At 51.2% G+C, this 20,497-nt stretch overlaps 1 protein-coding gene across 5 annotated transcripts in view; it reads right to left on the bottom strand.

Annotated features, from left to right (window-relative positions):
- The window catches only part of LOC105467551 (coiled-coil domain containing 88C), a 149,184-nt gene that overhangs the window by 22,458 nt on the left and 106,229 nt on the right, over positions 1-20,497 (bottom strand). For all 5 annotated transcript variants that reach the window (XM_011717225.3, XM_071099712.1, XM_011717227.3 and 2 more), the window contains 8 exons: positions 17,351-17,478; positions 15,851-15,992; positions 14,512-14,700; positions 13,241-13,402; positions 11,159-11,436; positions 7,126-7,269; positions 4,149-4,335; positions 693-838 (listed from right to left, as the gene is read on the bottom strand). In XM_011717225.3, the coding sequence (XP_011715527.2) occupies positions 693-838; positions 4,149-4,335; positions 7,126-7,269; positions 11,159-11,436; positions 13,241-13,402; positions 14,512-14,700; positions 15,851-15,992; positions 17,351-17,478 (1,376 nt within the window). The remainder of the gene's footprint in view (positions 1-692; positions 839-4,148; positions 4,336-7,125; positions 7,270-11,158; positions 11,437-13,240; positions 13,403-14,511; positions 14,701-15,850; positions 15,993-17,350; positions 17,479-20,497) is intronic.

Raw genomic sequence — 20,497 nt, 5'->3', positions numbered from 1 at the left:
TTTTTTTCCACACTTCATGTAACCCTTCACATCTGGCTGGTAATGGACAAAGCTTTGTTCACATCTGACCTTCCCTACTGGTTCCTGGCTACCAGGGGACTGGTTCTGTGCACCTCACAGGGCCCACGCTTAAACCAGCACCTCGTAAATACCAGCTGAGTGAGGCCAACTGGGGCACACCAAGCCCACTTCCCTCCATCCAGGGGGACACGGACAGGTGCACAGCACTCATTCCCAGCCTTCAGTTCGAATTCTCCCTGAGATACTTCAGTGTTCTCAAGATTTTTTTAAGTGAATTTAATTCTAGAAGCAGAGAAAAGAAGCTTCTGGTGGTGGAAAGCACCTCTGAAAGAGCAAACAAAAGCCAACTGCCATCACCTCTAGAAACTGAGAACATTCCAGGAAACTAAGGGAAGTCCACGCTGGTGACCGGTCTGTGCCCTGCCCGCAGGATCCCAAAGGGCCCAGGGGGTCCTCTTTGCATGGGAAGCCAGGATGTCCAGAGACTGAGGACGTGTAACTGTGGTGAGGGTGTGGAGAGCGGTTCGGGGAAGCCAGGACGTCCAGAGACTGAGGACGTGTAACTGTGGTGAGGGTGTGGAGAGCGGTTCGGGGAAGCCAGGACGTCCAGAGACTGAGGACGTGTAACTGTGGTGAGGGTGTGGAGAGCGGTTCGGGGACTCCCTGCTTACATGTACTGCTTCTGCTCCTCATGGTACTGCTCCTTGTTCTCCATGTTCTGCTCTAGAAGCATCTGGTTCTGCTGGCTCAACAGCTGGATCTGGCTCAGGAGGTGGTGATTTTCTTCCTCCAAGTTCCCCTTGAGACGGGAGAGCAGCTAGAACACAGACCAACAGCATCTCAGACACCACGTGACCAGGTGATCCCACTGCTGGAAACCTAGCTTCCAAAGGAAGAAGGCCACTGCACAAAGATGTTCAACGCAGTATAATCTACAGCAGTGGAAACGTGGAAAGGGCCAAACGGCCAATGACGTGGGAATGGCTGAGTTCCCTCTGTCCAATCCAGATGTCTATGGCAACATGTGGCTACTGAGCAGTAAAATGCAGCTACTCTGAATCATGATGCACAAGTGCAAAATACGCAACAGATTTTGAAGGCTTAATACAAATAAAAAGAGTATGAAAAATCTCATCAAAAATGTTTTTGTTTGTTTCTTTTGAGACAGAGTTTTGCTCTTGTTGCTCAGGCTGGAGTGGAGTGGCATGATCTCGGCTCACTGCAACCTCCGCCTCCCGGGTTCAAGCGATTCTCCTGCCTCAGCCTCCTGAGTCTCAGCTGGGATTACAGGCGCCTGCCACCACGCCCAGCTAATTTTTTGTATTTTTAGCAGAGACAGGGTTTCATCTTGTTGGCCACGCTGGTCTCGAACTCCTGACCTCAGGTGATCCACCCGCTTTGGCCTCCCAAAGTGCTGGGATTATAGGTGTGAGCTGCCGTGCCTGCCCTGAAGTCTGCCAACTTCTGTTCTAGAGTATGATCGGGGGGCAATGGGAAAATCACAGGCTTTGGATTCCAATGCGCGACTCTGAGAAAGGAGGATGGGCTCATGGGGCCACCGTAAAGATTAACACAGAGGAGAACACAGCAAAATGCCTGGTGCACTGGAGGTGGGAAACACAGGCTGTCCCCTCCTCGTCACCCCATTAGCAATTACAACTCTGACTTCAGAAAAACCAAAATTCTCCCTGTTTTTAATGTAATTATACATAATTTATGCATACAGTGAGAAGAACTGGAAGGGAAAAGGTGAGGCTATGGCATTTTTTTCACTAAAAATACTTCTGTGATTGCCACTGCTATATTACTTGGGCAACAATTAAAACAAATACCATAATAAAGCATCAGTCTCCCCAGTGTAGAGAACTGCACGAGGCTTGGGGGTCAGGCACATCACAAACATGGCAAGTCAGCGATCTGTAGGGTGAAAGGCCGTCCCTGGAAACTCAGCTTTGGCCCAGTGGAAAGACCCTGTGTGGCCGGGGAGCTCCCAGGAAACCAAGCCAGCTGGGCCCCACCCTTCAGCCCAAGTCCATGATCCTGAGGGCCAGTGCATCCCAGTAACAATGGGGGAGCTGCTCTTCCACCTCATTAGATGCCGGGCAACAAACCAACCCAATGTAAGGCATACGGGCTCCTGGAGAGAGGTGGGGTGGAAGGAGCGGAGAGCCCGGCTCCGAGCACAGCCACGCCCTCACCACTTCACTCATGCTGCTTCGCTTCTGCCACAGGGTGAACCATGTCCCCAAAATTCATACAGTGAAGCCCTAAGCCCCAGTCCCTAGCATGGGACTGCATTTGGAGACAGGGCTCATAAAGAGGCCATTAAGTTAAAATGAGGCTGTGGTGAGGGTGGGCTCTGATCCAATCTGACTGATGTCCTTTCAAGAAAAGGAAATTTCGACACACAGACACTGGGAATGAGCCTGCAGAGAGAAAAGAGCACCGCCTGCAAGCCAGAGAGAGGCCTTGGGAGAAACCAGCCCTGCCGGTTCACGGATCACGGATGTCCAGCCTCCCAAGCGGGATAAACCCACTTCTGCTGCTTAAGCCACCTGGCTTGTGGTCTTTCGCTCCTCCAGCCCAGGGAGACGAACATGGCTTCCATCTGCAGCCTGTTTGGGGAGACTGGTTTGTGCTGGATCTGGAGTTCCGCTGAACCCCTCCCCAGAAGCCACCATCCCGGCCACAGCCCTTCCCTCGTCCCCTCTCATGACCTGTGTTCCACCCTGAGTGAACCATCAGCATCTTCCAAAAAGCCTCCCCATCCATTTCTGTGCAAATCAGTCCTTCCCATGCAAAGCCTACCACACGTGTCCAGCTCTTGCCAGTCTTTCACTTCACCACAAGTGTGACCTTTTCCACGGGGCCTGCCTTGCAGCCCCTGACCTGAGGCCTCCTGGAAAATCCTGACGCACCTGCCTGTGACAGCACAGCCCCCGGGGCAAGGATTCCACAGGCAGTGCCGTGGCCTTTGCCTCCGTCCTGCCTCCACCCCCATGGGGCCCTCAGGGTCCCAGGGTCTCTCATTCTCAGGGGGCAGCATGAGATCCGGGTGGGTGCACCCTGCACCTCGGTTTCCTCATTTGTGATGTCTCACAGGGCTACCGAGGGGTCTGGACAAAAGGCGTCTGAGACTTTTTTTTTTTTTTTTTTTTTTTTTGAGACGGAGTCTTGCTCTGTCGCCCAGGCTGGAGTGCAGTGGCGCAATCTCGACTCACTGCAAGCTCCGCCTCCCGGGTTCACGCCATTCTCCTGGCTCAGCCTCCAGAGTAGCTGGGACTACAGGCGCCCGCCACCACGCCCGGCTAATTTCTTTTTGTATTTTTAGTAGAGACGGGGTTTCACCATGTTAGCCAGGATGGTCTCGATCTCCGGACCTCGTGATCCGCCCGCCTCGGCCTCCCAAAATGCTGGGATTACAGGCTTGAGCCACCGCACCCGGCCGACTGTTTCTTGACAAAAGAGCAAACCTTGTCCTGAGGTGCCAGCTGTCCCTGGGGCTGTCTAGGAGGTGGGGTGAGACCTATGTGCTCCTCCCTGCCAGACCTGCCTCACCAGCCTTCCGTGTGCTGGGGTCTGTTAAGATCTCATCTGGAGAGGGTCTTGCTGCTTGAGACCATTTCCAACCTTGTGTACTAGAAGGGAGGGCTCTGGAAGCCGGGGACTCCTGAGTGAGCTCCGTCCCAGAGGCAGCCACACCCCCAAACGGAGCAAATTCACACCACTGCTCTAGAACAGTGTGACTTCACACCACTGCTCTAGAACAGTGTGACTACACACCACTGCTCTAGAACAGTGTGAATACGGAACTGAAGAGATGTAGGAAGACAGCATAGACACGGCCAAGAGGATCGAGATAAAACATCATCAACCGTCCCCACCAGGCCTCTCCCGACCCTGCAAAAGGCAACGGTCAGACGGCGGTTTCCGTGTACAGTCACACCAGAAGCCGCACTGACCCCGTCAGCACCTCTGGCTTCACCCCAGCCTCTGTGCCACCTCCACACATTTGTGTCTTTGCGCACAAATGCCCATGAGGACCCCTCACAGCCTGTCTGAGTCCTGGGTTGTCCCCTTGGGGGACTCATCCCTGTTTCCCGAGGCTCCCCCGACGCGGGCCTCACCTCGCAGTGGTTGTCCAGCTTGGTCAGCGAGATGTCCATGGTCTGGTGCTGCTCCTTCAGCTCGTCAAAGCGGGCCTGCCAGCGGTTGAGCTCCAGCTGCGCGTTGTTCAGTGACGTTTTCAGCTCCTTGGTGTGGGCGTGCAGCTCCTCGTACTCCCCCTTCAGCTGGTGGTGCAGGAAATTGACCCTGGAGGGGGAAGAGTCACAGGGCAAAGGGGCTGAAGAGCCTGCCAAACAGGTATCGGCCCAGAGGCCTGGGCTATGTCCCAGCTCTGACAGTGGCAGGCTGTGTAACCTTAAACAAAATCACAACCTCTCTGGGCCTTTTTATTTTTTCCCCATGTGTAAAATGAGGAGCTTGAACAAAACTGTCCATCAGCAAACTGTGTTCTTTGGGGTTCCATGAGGGTACCCTTGATGCCACCACACTGAGCCTACAGGGAGACTGAGCAGGCAAGCTCATGAGCAGACAAGCTCAGACACCTGTCTCAACATAGCATCATGCTATGAGCTCTTCTATGCTACAGCTGTGGTATCTGTGTACACCTGAAAAATAGGATTCTGCTGTTTAAAAAATGTTTAAACCACTGAACTAGAACACTTTTGCTCTAAAATTCTATGTCTCTGCCCAGCTCTTCTTCCCAATTCCAAGCCCCTTTCTAATTTCACCTCCTGAGATAAAGTGTGAGATGGTGTGTATTATGTAAATCTACTAAAATTGCCATCATCAAAACAACTATTACCCAACTGGGAGTTCCCTGGAGATTTGTATCAGAAAGCTCAAATTACCAGGGTCTTGTGGACTTGATTTGGACATAGACGTGTCTTATTTGGCCTGTACAATTTTACTTTTTAAAAACAAATTAGTTGGCCGGGTATGGTGGCTCATGCCTGTAATCTCAGCATTCTGGGAGGCTGAGGAGGGAGGATTGCTTGAGGCCAGTTCCACACCAGCCTAGGCAATATAGTGAAACCCCCATCTCTGCAAAAAGTAGAAAAAAGTTGCCAGGAACCTGGGAGGCGGAGGTTGCAGTGAGCTGAGATCACGCCACTGCACTCCAGCCTGGTGACAGAGCGAGACTCCATCTCAAAAAAAAAAAAAAAAAAACGTTGCCAGGCACAGTGATGCACACCTGCGCTCCCAGCTATCTGGGAGGCTGGGCTGGGAGGATCACTTAAGCCCGGGGGTTGAGGCTACAGTGAGCCGTGATCATGCCACTCCACCCTCAGCAGCTAAACAAGATCCCATTTCAAAAAAAAAAAAAAAAAAAATTAGTCGCCAACATTAAAAAATTTGAAGTTTACATCAACACCCAAACATTCAGGTTCTCTTAAAATGTAAGAAACAAAAGGCTGACCAGGCAGTCCCGGGCCTGACTCCAGCTGGCGGCCTTTGCTGGAGCCGATTCTTTGCTGCCCTTTTAGATAATGTGCATTCTCTGTTCTACGGTCTGTGGTCTATGTCTGGCAGTGTTTCACCCATGTGCTTGATTTGCCTGGAGAGCCAAGGTATCTGAGTTTCTAACACCCCGTACACACTCATTCAAGTATGTGGGAGGAGGAATTTCGTATGGTCAAGCCTTTGCAATGAGACAAGACCTGGATTCCATCCTGACTCTGCTGTTCACTAGAAACACTGACTTGGAACAAGTTATTTAATCTCTCTCAACCTGTTTCCTCATCTGTTTAAAGAAAAGGGCCGGGTGCAGTGGCTCAAGCCTGTAATCCCAGCACTTTGGGAGGCCGAGACGGGCGGATCACGAGGTCAGGAGATCGAGACCATCCTGGCGAACACGGTGAAACCCTGTCCCTACTAAAAAGTACAAAAAAAAACAAACTAGCTGGGCGACGTGGCAGGCGCCTGTAATCACAGCTACTCGGGAGGCTGAGGCAGGAGAATGGCGTAAACCCGGGAGGCGGAGCTTGCAGTGAGCTGAGATCTGGCCACTGCACTCCAGCCTGGGCGACAGTGCGAGACTCTGTCTCAAAAAAAAAAAAAAAAAGAAAAGTCAAAAAGATAATAATAGTATAGTCGATTCTCATTATGTGTGGTAGTCATGTTCTATAAAGTTGCTGTAAACACTGACTTAGTGAACAGCGAGGCATCTAGCCTAGGGAAAAAACACAGAATTAGGTTCCCGGGAGCCTCTGGTCACATTTCTGTTACTTGATCAATACATAACCTTGTTTTATGTGGGTTTCTGTTTAAAGATACCTTATGTAACATAGTCACAGCCAACAGCACTATAACTCATGCCTGAACAAAGCTTATCTAAGACTTTTTTCTCTGTAAGGCACATCACAGCCACCTTCTGCTTAGGGACATGAAACAGCACTTCAGTACTACAATTGTGGGTCATTTTAAACAGCAAAGTCACTTCCCGAAAGCACAAAATCTGAAAACCGTGGCACTGAAGAGATTCTGAAAGGGACATTTGTTTGCAGTAGGAGCTGAAACAAGAAGGCAGCGTGTTGTCGTGTGTGCCCTCAGTCGGGAACGTGCGCATCCAGCAACTCCCACATTTCACCACTCGGTACGGGTCCACGAAAGCTCCACAGAGACTGGTCTTGGGGTGGCAAATAAAACTTTAGCAAGTAGGTGGATTCACAAACAGGGGCTCTGTGAATCATGAGGAATCTGCAGCTTCTCCTTTATGAGCATGAGGCGGGCTTATGCCAGATGATGAATTCACCTGTGCCTGATGCAATCCTCACAAGGGTCGGAGATGGTGGGGGGAGAACCACGCAACTCAGATGACGCACCATCCCCAGATGTCACCTGAGTCCTCGCATGCCAGCAACCAGCTGGAGTTACCCTTTAGCTTATTTTACCCACCCAGCTGTTCACATAGCAAGGGATAAAAATCCACCATTGCCAGGGCACTCGACCTTCTCAGTGGTTGCTATGCAAGGAGGGTCTGAACAGAATCGGGGGTGCTGAATGCCACTGCATGCAGGGCTGGGCGCCAGCGCTCACCTGTCCAGTTCGCCCCGCAGCCTCTGGTTCTCGCCCACAGCGAGGGCGTTTGTCCTCTGCTCCTGCTGCAGCGCCTCCCGCTCCGTGGTCAAGACCTTCTCCCGCTCCTCCAGCTCCGCCTTGCGCTTCAGCATGTCACCGTGTCTGTTGGAGGGAAACACCTCCTGTGAGTGTGGCCAGGGCCTTCTTTTCCTACAGGTAACTCACACCCCAGAGGATCTGCGTGTCTCCTGTGAGAAAATGGGATTCCTCTGGAGATTCTCTCTGCAGAAGTGAGGGGCATGGGGCAGGGAGCAGGCGGGGAGTGCGGCCACCGGGAGTCATGTCCAGGCCAGTCCCGAGCCCCGGAGCCCAGAATCCTCTTCCTCCAGCCCGATTTGCCTCCATAGTCCCTCCATGCCCTGATCAAGCAGTCCCTCTTCCTTTAGCCACCTGACAACGCGATGACTACATTTTCTGAGCTCCATGCCCTTCTCTTTTAGGGAATTATAAACAAGCACAAATAAATCTAACAGAAACCATAAAACAAACAGTGGAATTCCACTGCACATCACAGCTAATCCCACCCTCCAAGGGCTGGAGAAGCCTCTCCCTCTCCCATTCGTGCTTGCATCCACTTTTTCTTAGTCTGGCCTCCCCCAGGGCACAGAGGCTCACCCAGGAGCTGCGAGGGACTAGCTGTCACATACACACAGCAGCTCTCCTCGGCCCCTCAGCCACAGCCCTCACCTTCCCCACAACTTTCTCCCTACCCTCCAGGCTCTAACCTTCTCCAGGCTCTAATCTTGTCCAGGCTCTAATCTATCTTTGTTGGTGCACTGGCCGTCTCTGGGGGGCAGAGTACAATGATGCAGCCGCATAGGCCCTGGCCCCTCCCCCTCCCAGCCTGTTTCAACCTCATGTGTTTACACGTGACCCAGGATCTCCTAGCAGACTGGAAGTGTTGAGAAGTCTGAGGCACGGTCTCCTGATCTTCCCCATTCAAATGCTTCTCTACAGACCCCTTCCTGAGTGTCTCACACCCAAAGACAATCTGACAGAGACTAGCCAGTGTCCCTGGGGTTTCCAGCCTTTCTCTTCAGGACTCCACTGCACCTTGTTGGAAAAGCACATTAATCAAGCATGTCTCTAACCATTAGCAAATGACCCAACTGTAGGGCAGAAACTTTATAAGCCTTGCTCACCACTGAATCCCCGTGTGAGGAATGACACGTAGTGAATACTTGTTAGAGCAATGAGTGAGTGAGCGTCTCTGATTTAAAAGTGTCAAATGAGAAGAGAGAACCATCATCCTTGCGTGCCATGTACCTACACTCCTAAACCTGTAGCCCTGCTGCAGACACACCAAGGGGGCCTCCAGTCATCTGTCCAGCCAGCAAAAAGCACTGAGTAACCACCACATGCTGTATTGAGCAAGGACCTGCAGGGAAAAACAACAGTCCAAACTCCACCTGCCAAAACCTTTGCCCTCTGAATTCACATTAAGAATACAATAAGGGGGCCAGGCGCTGTGGCTCATGCCTGTAATCCCAGCACTTTGGGAGGCCGAGGTGGGTGGATCACTTGAGGTCAGGAGTTCAAAACCAGCCTGACCAACATGGTGAAATCCCGTCTCTACTAAAAAACACAAAAATTAGCCGGGTGTGGTAGTGCATGCCTGTAGTTCCAGCCACCTGGGAGGCTAAGGTAGGAGGATTGCTTGAACTCAGGAGGTGGAGGCTGCTATGAGCCAAGATCACTCCATTGCACTCCAGCCTGGGCGACAGATTGAGACTCCATCTCAAAATAAATAAATAAATAAAACAATACGGCATTATTTAATATAACATAACATAACACTAAGAATAAGGCATACAAGTGCCTGGTGAATGCTGGGCATCATGCTGGTATCAGACGGACACAAATGCTCAATTAGTTTGTCAACTGGGTGCAACTCCTATCACGTCTAGACACAGCACCATGTACACAATAAATGTCACACAAATAACAAGATGGGTGGGGGAAGATGAGGGAGAGATCAAAGTGCCAAGAGGCAGCAGATGCTACTTTAGGCCGGAAGGAGTAGTCTTATAGTTTCAGATGCCTCAACAGCCCCTGAAGGATGGAGATCTGGATGGATAAAAGGGGTGAAGAACTCCAGATAGAGACAAAAAGGAAGCACTTGATAAATGAATGTCGTCACCACCCATGAACCCACAAGCATCATCAGTGCCCACACAAGGCTTTTGTGACTCATGACATTTGTGCTCCTGACCGTGGAGATGTCCTCCCCACTCCCACCGTGAAGAATCAATGATCACTTAGCCATGTTGTTGAGGCTGCTTCAAAGGAAACACCACCAGCAGGGCCACTTCCCAGGCAAAGGAAAGTGGATCTTGCTCCCTCTGTTGTACTCCAAGTATCTGAGAGCCTCTCTTTAGCCACATCTCTCTCATGCATCAGATTCAGGTACACATCACACCTGCCCCTCAGACTCTGGAGAGCAGCATCCTACCTCTCCTAGCCCTCCCAGGATCCTGCCATGCTCTGTGCTGGTGCCTGGTACCATCACTGATTAGCAGGAGACAGAATCCCAGCCCAGGTTGGCTGACTTAATGAATACAAAACCCAAGACCATAAACCGTCAAGAGTGCAAAGTTAAGATGTCTGCATTTCAATGTATGTAAGTTTTACCTGTAAAAAATGGGGCTTGGGGATGGAGAGTGGGAGGTGCACATGAAATGAGAACCGCAGGACATAAATGACTGTCGAGGGCGCATGACGCGTACACAAGAGTTTCACTATATGATTCTGCTTACTTTCTATATGTTCGGAAGTTTCCATAATTAAAGGTTAAAAATGAAAGAAAACAAGCGAGACCTTGATATGAAAGAGCTGGGAGGCCAGAGAAGGCACACCCCTACAAACGGAGCCATGGAGAATTCCCTCCTTATTTCTGTTTTGGGGAGAAAAGAGAGAAGAGAACCCTTAGGGATCAGGGCCGCAAACGCCCACTGGAAGTAGTAGAGGCACCCCCTTCTCCACACAGGACCCCTTCTTGCTACTATCTCCAGTTGCACAAATTCCAAATTGCTGAAGGTAACGTTTTATTTCCTTCCCTTTGGGAAAGCTCAGGTGCCCCAACAATGGGAAGCAGCCAGACAAGAGATTTCCTGCAGGGGAGGGCCGGGGAAGTCCTGGTCCTGAGGGTAGCCTGACAGTCTCCCCAGGCCTGGCCCAAGGCCCCGCCGCAGGCCTACCCAGGGGCCCCACCTCCACCATCCTTCACCTCCCTACACACCCTGCCTCTCCCCTGGGCCCTGACCACTTCCCCAAGGCCCTGTCTCTCCTCCAAGCTCTACCCCTCCTCCAGGCTCTACCCCGGCTCTCCTCCAGGCTCTACCTCTCCTCCAGGCTCCATCCCCATCACGAGGCCCTGGCCTCTCCTTCAGGCTCCACCCACCTCCCCCAGGTCCTGCCTTTCCCACAGGTCCCACCCATCTCCCCCAGACCCCACCTCTCCTCCAGGCTCCACCCCTCTCCCAAGGCTCCACCTCTCCACCAGGCTCCACCCCTCTGAGGCCCCTGCCTCTCCTCCAGGCTCCACCCCTCTCCCAAGGCTCCACCTCTCCACCAGGCTCCACCCCTCTCATGAGGCCCCTGCCTCTCCTCCAGGCTCCACCCCTCTCCACTGGCCTGACCTCTGCTCCAGGCTCCATCACTCTCCCTCAGGCCCCACCTTTCCCACAGGTCCCACCCATCTCCCCCAGACCCCACCTCTCCTCCAGGCTCCACCCCTCTCCCCAGGCTCTACCTCTCCACCAGGCTCCACCCCTCTCATGAGGCCCCTGCCTCTCCTCCAGGCTCCACCCATCTCCCCCAGGTCCCGCCTTTCCCACAGGTCCCACCCATCTCCTCCAGGCCCTCTCCATCTTTCCTCCAGGCTCCACCCATTTTCCCCAGGCCCCGCCTCTCCCCCAGGTCCCACCTTTCCCCCTTGCCTCTCCTCCGGACTCTACACCTCCCCAGGTCGCCTTCCTTCCCCAGGCCCCACCTCTCCCCGAGCTCCTTGTGCTCCAACTCCAGGTTCCGATGCAGCGTCTTCAGGCAGCTGTGCTGGCGGATGAGGGCCTCGTACTCAGCCGATTGCCGCTCGTGCAGCGTGCCCAGGTGCTCGTGGTCCTGCAGCAGGGCCTCGTAGGCCGCTGTAAGCTGCTCCTGCTGCCTCTGCAGGCTCTCGTTCTCCGTCTCCTTGGCCGTGTGGTGGTTCTGAAGCAGCGCGTACTGCGCGGTGAGCGCGGCACTCTGGGAGCTCAGTGTGGAGTTCTCCACCTGCCGAGAGGGAGAAGCGCGGCGTGGCGCAGGCCCCACAGTCAGCGAGGAGGGCTGGGGAGCAGGTCAAGTGCTCGAGCAGACACGGAAATAGCCGGGACCTTCAGGGCAGAAGACCCAGAGGGTACCCAGGACGGCTGTTCCAGAACTTAAGGAACTGCTGTGGGAAGGGGACTAAACCACATAGACGGGCACTCAGAGGCTGCTTCAGTCCTGAGCCACTCGCCACAAATGCGAGTTGCTAAGGCAGATGATGTCCTTTTCCTAGATCCCTTTTCCCCTTGGGTGCTGTGCCCTCTGATAATTTTTTAAAAACCTCTTTTCAGCTGGCTGTGGTGGCTCAGGCCTGTAATCCCAGGACTTTGGGAAGCAGAAGCAGGAGCATCACTTGAGCCAAAGAATTCAAGACCAGCCTGAGCAACATAGTGAGACCCCATCTCTACCCAAAAAAAAAAAAAAAAAAAAAAAAAAAGGTATTTTTAACTTAGCTGGGCATGGTGTTGTATGCCTATAGTCCCAGCTGCTTGGGAGGCTGAGGCAGGAGGATTGCTTGAGCCCAGGAGTTGGAGGTTATAGTGAGCTATGATTGCAGCACTGCACTCCAGCCTGGGTGACAGAGTGAAACCCTGCCTCTTACAATGAAAACAAAACCTATTTTCTAGAACAAGTAGACAGAAAATCTGTACATAAGGATATAGAATACCTGAACAATACTATCAACCTACTTAACATAATTGATATTTGTATACCTCTGCATCCAACGACATCCAAAATCACCAGAAACTGAAGAGAAGGGAATATTTCCCAAATTATTTTATGAAGCCAGAATTACCCTGATATTAAAACCAGATTAAGACTGTAAGAAAAATCCAAAATAGTCAATATACTGTTTTCTTGTTAGCAGTACAAATTCCAATTTCTTTGCCAAACAGTTTCCTGTTGATTGTCCTTGCCCCATAAGTTACATATTTTCAAACTTTTCTCAGAAACTGCAATAAAAGGCCAGGTGTGGTGGCTCACACCTGTAATCCCAGCACTTTGGGAGGCGAGGCGGGTGGATCATTTGAGGTCAGGAGTTCGAGACCAGCCTGGCTAACTTAATGAAATCCCATCTCTACTAAAAATACAAAAATTAGCCAAGGCACAAGAATCACTTGAACCCGGGAGGCAGAGGCCGCAGTGAGTCAAGATCGCACCACTGCACTCCAGCTTGGGTGACAGAGTGAGACTCCCATCTCAAAAACAAACAAATAAAACCTGCAATAAATAAATAATTTTCCACAGTCTACAAGCAATAAATGAAAACAAGCATCTGAAGTGGCACACAATCCTAGTTCTACTTGATGCTCTCAACAGTCTGGGAGCCTCTTCATATCCTATACTTCCCTCTTAGAGATTAAAAATTTACATTGGCTTAAAAAGAAAGAGTTCTGCCAGGTTCTACAGTAAAGAAACCTGGTTAACTTTGTTAAACCAAGCTTAATCCTGAAACCTCTTTTCCAAGTCAGTCCTAAAAACACCTCAAGGAAAAGACTGGAAAACATGGACAAGAATGCAAGTAAAAGGAGAGAAATAAAACTTTTGCCCATGCAGCCATTTTCTCAATCACTGAAAATGGCTTAAAAACTATCACCCCCTTCACTGATCACTGTTTGCAGCGGGTCTATTAACAAAACCCCAAACTGCTCTGTGCTTTGATCTGCTGCTTCTTTTGAGGAGTCCTAATGCCCCCAGTTGGTCCCCAGGAGCCACAGATAAACATCCCGCGGGGCTTGTGACCACTGGCGCTGGGAGCTCCATTCACCTGCAGCTTGGCGGTCTGTGTCTGCAGTGTGGTGTTGTGCTCCTGCAGGAAGGCGCTCTGTTTCTGCAGTGTCAAGATCTGGCTGCTGAAGGTCACATTCTGGGTCTCCAGGTGCTGCAGCTGTTCCTTGAGCAGCTGCTTCTCAGCCTGCAGAGCTGCGTTCTAGAAGATCGGGAAGCATGAGCCAATCAAACTCCAACTGGGTAAATGCTAACTGGCCACAGGTACTTGGGTTGTAACGAACTCTCAAAAGTTGAGGTTTTGGGAGCCAAAGCGAGGGTCTGCTGGATGAGGGCAGTATATTTTCTCTCTTTGAAAAAGAAAATCAGCAGGATTTTTTTTTTCTAAAGGCTACACATCATGGGGACACTGCCTGAGACCCAGGTATGTAAGTAGGAGGTGAGTGCATGCTGGAGTTAAAGCCACTTCCTTTGTCTCTTTAATGCTTTCCTTTGTTTTCTGTTGAACACCTTAAGAGTGCATTTCTGTCTCCCATTGACTCCAACCCTGAGTATCTCTCAGGACAGAGAGTCAAAGCCTTAGGCTACAGCCTTACTCAGAGGTGACAGCAAGTAGAATAAGGTGCTTCACGTTACATGAGATTAATAAAGACCATGTTAAAGTTTGCCACCAACTGGGCTAAAGGCCAGGACCCCGTAGTCTTTTACTATCCCTTATTAGCATGGGGCTTTGGGTCAAGTCTCTTAAATTCTGTTTCAGCTTTATCATTGGTCAAATAATGAAAATCACCACTCTGAACTTCATAAAGTCATTGCTGAGAATCAAAGTCAGAGGTACGGACATGCATTACCAGACTTTTTCCAGCAAGGGCCAGATAGGAAATACTTTTGGGTTTGCCAGCCATGGGGTTTCCATCTCAACCTAAAGAATCACTGTCACTGTAGGGGAAGCAGCCCCAGACAACCTGTAAACAATGGGCATGACTGTCTGCTAATAAAACTTTATTTACAAAAGCGGGTGGGGGGTGGAGTTTGCCAATCCCTGGTACTGGGCACTGAAAGACACAACACCCCAGGAAGAGGCTGAATTGCCATGAAGACTGTGTGTGCCCCTGATGTGAGAATCACTGAAGGGACCTTGAATGAAGAGGAGCCCCCGGGACCTGCAACTCAAGACGTGTCCAACTAGATCCGGCTAAATCTCCTGTGTTCTTTACAGCAATGACAAGTCATCAGTGGGACTACTGATAGGGCAGTCTCTCTCTCTCTCTCTCTCCCCCCGATGGACCATGCCCAGGCCAGCCCACTCACATTCCGCTCCAGCTCGATGGCCCGGTCCTTCACGCGGAGAAGCTCCATGGTGGCTTCCTTGTGGCCGGGCCCCCAGGCCTCCTTCCCCTGGTGACTGGCGGCTGTCTTCCCCGCAGGGTGCTTGAAAGAGTTCTGCAAGTGCTGCCCCTCTCCCTCGTTCTGCCTGAGGGTCTCACACTCCTTCTTCAGCTACAGGTGGGTGTGACAATGAGCAAGGAGGCTTTAGGCAGAAGCAGCTTGGCCTGGAGCCCCGAGTGAGTGGCTGAGGGCAGCCGCACCACACCCTCTGCACTCCCCACACTCGCCCGCCCTGGTGCGTGTAAGCGAGACACGCTCCTTTTCTTTTGAGGGGAAGGCACCAACCCTCTGCCCTACACTTTCCCTTCCCTTCCACAGAGGACAGGGAGGTGGGGGCCTGCGACCCGTTCCTGCCTCAGTCCCTGCTTTAGCCACATGGCTTCCTGCTTTCCTGAGCCTCAGTTGTCAACTCCTTCAAACAGAGGTGAGGCTGGGATACAGGACGTGAACAGGGATGAGGTCTCAAAGCCCCTGCCGGCGCTGCAGCGGCTTTATCCAGATTCCTATTCAATCCTGCAGCCAAGAAGCATGGCACGTGTTCAAAACTGAGGCTGGAAGAGCACGTGTGTGGAAGGGGGGAGTGTGCACACCTGATGACCTGTGAGAGTGTGCACGTGGAGAGCACGTGTTGGGTGTGTACACCTGTGTGTGAGGAGCATGTGTCTGTGTGTGGAGTGTGCACGTGGCGGGCACATGTATAATACATGTGTAGAGAGCATGCATGTGTATGTGTAAGGAGCATGTGCATTATGTGTTATGGAGAACATGTGCATATGTATGTGGAGAGTGGAGTATCTGTGGAGAACACACATCTATATGCATGTGGAAAGTGTGTTCCCACATGTGACAAATACGTGTGCACGCATGCACCCAGAAGTAGACATGTGCATGTCCTCACGGGTCCCTGTGCACCCGTCTGTCTCATCAGAAGGCTCCTGTGAGACTCTGCAGGCCGTTGCTCAGTGCCCGATGTGCAGTCTCACGGAGGGCTCTCATGGGTGTTCCCATATCTTGCCTGGTGGACTTGGTGCTGCTCTAGGCCACTGCCCGCCTCCCTGCAGGCCTGTGACTCTTAGTCTGGTTCTGTTTGGCCCCAGTGTGTGTGATTCTGAGGGTGGCTCCCTCAGTCACCCTGCGGCGCATCCACACCTGCCCTAGAAAACGGGTGTCCGGGTCACCCCTCTGCTATACAGGTGAGGGGCTGGAAAGGGTGAGGCCAAGAATGGGCAGCTGGGCCGCACAGTGAAACCTCCATGCTCACCATCTGCAGCTCGCTCTCTAACTGGCGATTTAGGCTCGCTTTCTCTTCCATCTGTGCTTCCAAAAGCACAATCTTTTCTTCTTTCATGGCTAGTGTTGTTTTTAATGCTGATTCATTGCTGCCCTCCAAAATCTTGTATTTTCTGGAAAACACAAAGATATAATAGTATCGCTTATCTACTCCTCCACAAGTTCCCAGTGTCCTCACTGCCAACACATCATTCCTTCCACTAGGCTGGGTTATGGAGCTGCAGCTTTTGGTCCAGAAGAACTCATGAGCCAAAACTCATCTTCCCAGAGCCCTCTGGGGGTTCCCTGGGTAGAAACACCTGTGACACCTTCAAAGGCAACACCACAGCTACAGTTTTACGGTCACTGTCTGAGGCAGGAATTATTGCCATTTTACCCAAGGGGAAACTGAATCTCAGAAAGGTTAAGCAATTTGCCCAAGGTCACAGTGCTAGGTTAAGTGGTAAGTCTGAGGCCTTTCCACCAGAGAGGACTCCTACTATAAGACATGTGGATCTTCTAGGTTACAAGTCCAGGAAAAGACCAAGACCTTGGATTTCCTTAAAAAACAAGATCAGGACGAGCACAGTGGCTCATGCTTGTAATCCTAGCACTTTGGGAGGCCGAGGTGGGAGGATCACTTGAGGTCAGGAGTTGGAGACCAGTCTGGCCAACATGGTGACACCCCGTCTCTACTAAAAAAATACAAAAATTAGCTGGGCATGGTGGTGCATGTCTGTGATCTCAGTTACTCAGGAGGCTGAGGCACGAGAATCACTTGAAACCAGGAGGCGGAGGTTGCACTGAGCCGGGATCACATCACTGCACTCCTGCCTGGGTGACAGAGTGACACTTTGTCTCAAAACAACATCAATAACAAAAAAAAAAAAACCCCAAGATCATTTAAGCAAGCATTGCAGGGAAAAACTCTAATAGTCTACTTTTTAAAAAACATTAAGAAGCGTGGCTGGGAGCAGTGGCTCACACCTGTAATCCCACCATTTTGGGAGGCTGAGGTGGCCAGATTGCTTTGAGCTCAGGAGTTTGAGACCAGCCTGGCCAAAATGGCAAAACCCCCTCTCTACGAAAAATACAAAGAATAGCCAGGTGTGGTGGTACACGCCGGTGGTCCCAGCTGGGTTCTCCAGCTGGGGCTGGAGGATCCCTTGAACCTGGGAGGTGGACATGGAGGTAAGCCGAGGTCATAACGCTACACTCCTACCTGGGTGACAGAGTCAGACCCTGTCTCAAAAAAAAAAAAAAAATTAATAAGCTTTTTCATCAAACAAAATCTCCTTCCACACCTATCTGAGGACCTCAAGGAACAAGAGCTGGAACAGAAACGACCAAGGAACTTTGGGCTCAAGGAACTGCATGAGATCAGAGCCCTCGGCAGTAGAGAGTTCATGGCGGTCTCAGGGGAGGGTGAGGAGCCTGCAGACTGAACAGCGGAGGAAGTGCTCCCACGATGGGGAGAGGGAGAGGCCCTCACGTGTCACTGCCGCTGTCGTCCTCCTGCAGCAGCAGCTCCCTGTTGAGGCCGACCTTCTCCAGTTCCTGGCTCAGCTTGTCCAGCTCACTGCTGAGCTGCTGGCTCTTCAGCTTCTCCAGCACCAGGTCCTGCAATGATAGGGAGAGAGCACGGGACAGGAGCTCAGCAAAACATGCAGGGAGGCCAGGTGCCAGCCCCGCCCGGTGTGAGCAACTGTCCTCCCAGACCACGGCTGTCTCCGTGTGGAGCGAGGGGACTCTGAACCCCAGGGATGCTCTTCCCGAGAAAAGCCAATGAATGCACTTGTCCAGCCCTCCTGATGCTGAAAACAACCAGACCAGGTGGCAATATGTCAAGGATGGATCCAATATGCCACTGCTCTAAGTCATGTATTTGAAACGCCACTTATGTTGACCTTTAAGTAGTACGTTTGATATCTGGTAATACAGCTGCCTTTTCAACAGAGAAACAAGTAATTAAATGCCCCTTGTAGACACTTTGAAACATAAAATGTGTGAAGAGGGGAAATATTTTATTTTAAACTCTGGATGTGGTTTACTTTTCATTTTTTAGAGACAGCATCTTGCTCTGTTGCCTAGGCTGGAGTGCAGCCGTGTGATCACCGCTCACTGCAGCCTTGAACTCCTGGCTCAAGCGATCCTCCCACCTCAGCCTCCTCAGTAGCTGGAATTACAGGAGTGCACCACCACACCTGGCTAATTTTTACATTTTTTGCAGAGATAGGGTTTTGCTATATTTCCAGGTTGGTCTTGAATTCCTGGCCTCAAGTAATCTTTCTACCTTGGTCTTCCAAAGTGCTGGGATTACAGGCGTGAGCCACTGCACCCGGGCTTGGTCTACTTTTCAAAACGTGGGTGTTGAATGCACGTCGGTGGTTCACTTCCTCCACCCCAGTTTATGTCAGCACCTCTTTGTACCTCTCTAGGTAGTGACCGTTTTCTGCCCGGTGTCACAGTCATTCACATGCATGCTTAACCCTCCTACCAAATCCTCAAACCTGAAGGGCAGTGTGACAGAGACAGTGATGCTTACCACCTGCTCCCTCAAATTTCCCAGCCACCCTGTATCAGCTGAAGCCAGGTCACCAGCTCCGGCAAAGGGGCTGTAGGTGGAAGTGACGTGGGTCACTTCCTGGCTGGAGCACAGAAGAGCCTATGTGTGACCTTCAGCTGCCCTTTTGCCTGCCAGGGCAACCGCCCAAGCCTGGTGTTGAGACGGCAGAACCATGAGATCAAAACAGCCTGGACTGCTGGGTCAAGCAGGACAGACTCCCTGGAGGCTCCCCTGGACTCTGGTGAGCAAGAGGTAAGCCTTGGCTGTGATGAGCTGCAGAGATGCTGGGGTTGGCTACTGTAGCACAGCCTAAACCTACGCTAACCAGCTGGGGCTCTGTCTGCATTCATATTTTGGATCTCTCCCCCACAGCACACGGAATTGCCTGCACGGATGGTCAGTCATCTTTTTCCATTGTGGAGACTACTCAGTGTTCACCAAACCGATTTCCTTCTCTTGTGTGTCATGTGGCACCGTGTGGTTGGGTGTGGCTGTGCTGCTGAGCCCGCCCATGCAGCGTGATCTTCCTCACTCTCTCTCTTCCTCCTCTACCCACCACATGCCGAGGAACTAGAGGAGGACTCCACTGGGGGTGCCCAAGTCTCAAGATGGCAGAAGCCAGGTGCCTGAACTGGACCTTAAGTGCAGTGCTCCAGTGCCTGGCTTCTCCGCCCCCCCACGTTAGACCCTACATGAGTGAGACTAAACAGGGCTGGGCCATTCAGCTGCTGAAGCCATTTCCCAGAGCAGCCATCTACTCACCCCAGCATACTAAACAAATGCCCAGATGGCCCACACAACACTTACCAGGGTAAGGACAATATGGAATTCTGGAGGATTTTTATATCCCTCAAGAGACTAACACGTTCACACCCTTTGACCCTGTAATTCAATTTCTGAGAATATACCCTAAAACATAGTTTGATTCGTGAAGGTCTATGTGTACAAGGATGTCTAGTATTATTTAAAATAGTGGAAAATAGGATTCTAGGGAAAAAGGTAGTAAAATTCTAAAAACAAATTAAAAAAATACTTCAGGAAAGGATTCTAGGAAAAAAAGTAATAAAATTTAAAAGTAAATAAAAATAAAATAGTGGAAAACACTAAAACAATCTAAACGTCTAAAAAATTATTACAGTAAACGTATAGAATTAAATATCTTGGCTGAGTGCAGTGGCCCACGCCTATAATCCCAGCACTTTGGGAGGCCGAGGCGGATGGATCCCCTGAGGTCAAGAGTTCAAGACTAGCCTGGCCAAGATTGGCGAAACCCCGTCTCTACTGAAAATACAAAAATTAGCTAGGTGTGGTGGTGCATGTCTGTAATCCCAGTCTCAGGAGGTTGAGGCAGGAGAATCGCTTGAACCCAGGAGGTGGAGCCTGCAGTGAGCTGAGATCGCACCACTGCACTACAGCCTGGGCGACAAAGCGAGACTCTGTCTCAAAAATAAGTAAGGGTCGCATGCAGTGGCTCATGCCTGTAATCCCAGCACTTGGGGAGGCCAAGATGGTGGATCACCCGAGGTCAGACGTTCGAGACCAGCCTGGCCAACATGGTGAAAACCCGTCTCTACTAAAAATACAAAAAGATTAGCCGGATGTGGTAGCATGTATCTGTAGTCCCAGCTACGTGGGATGCTGAGGCACGAGAATCACTTGAATCCGGGAGACAGAGGTTGCAGTGAGCCGAGATTGCGCTGCAACACTCTAGCCTGGGCGACAGAGTGAGACTCTGTCTCAATAAAAAAAATAAAAAATAAATAAAACAAAATAAATAAATATCTTACAGCCATTGGGAAATTGTGGCTTTGAAATCATAACAAAACCCACAACATAATAAATAAAAACCGTAACAGCTCACCTGTGTGTAAGTATGACATCAAGGCCGGGCGCGGTGGCTGAAGCCTGTAATCCCAGCACTTTGGGAGGCCGAGACGGGCGGATCACGAGGTCAGGGGACCATCCTGGCTAACACGGTGAAACCCCGTCTCTACTAAAAAATACAAAAAACTAGCCGGGCGAGGTGGCGGGCGCCTGTAGTCCCAGCTACTCGGGAGGCTGAGGCAGGAGAAT

Source organism: Macaca nemestrina, chromosome 7 (genome assembly GCF_043159975.1).
Source record: "Macaca nemestrina isolate mMacNem1 chromosome 7, mMacNem.hap1, whole genome shotgun sequence".
Classification (NCBI taxonomy): Eukaryota; Metazoa; Chordata; class Mammalia; order Primates; family Cercopithecidae; genus Macaca; species Macaca nemestrina.
This window is presented reverse-complemented; position numbering and strand designations above follow the sequence as displayed.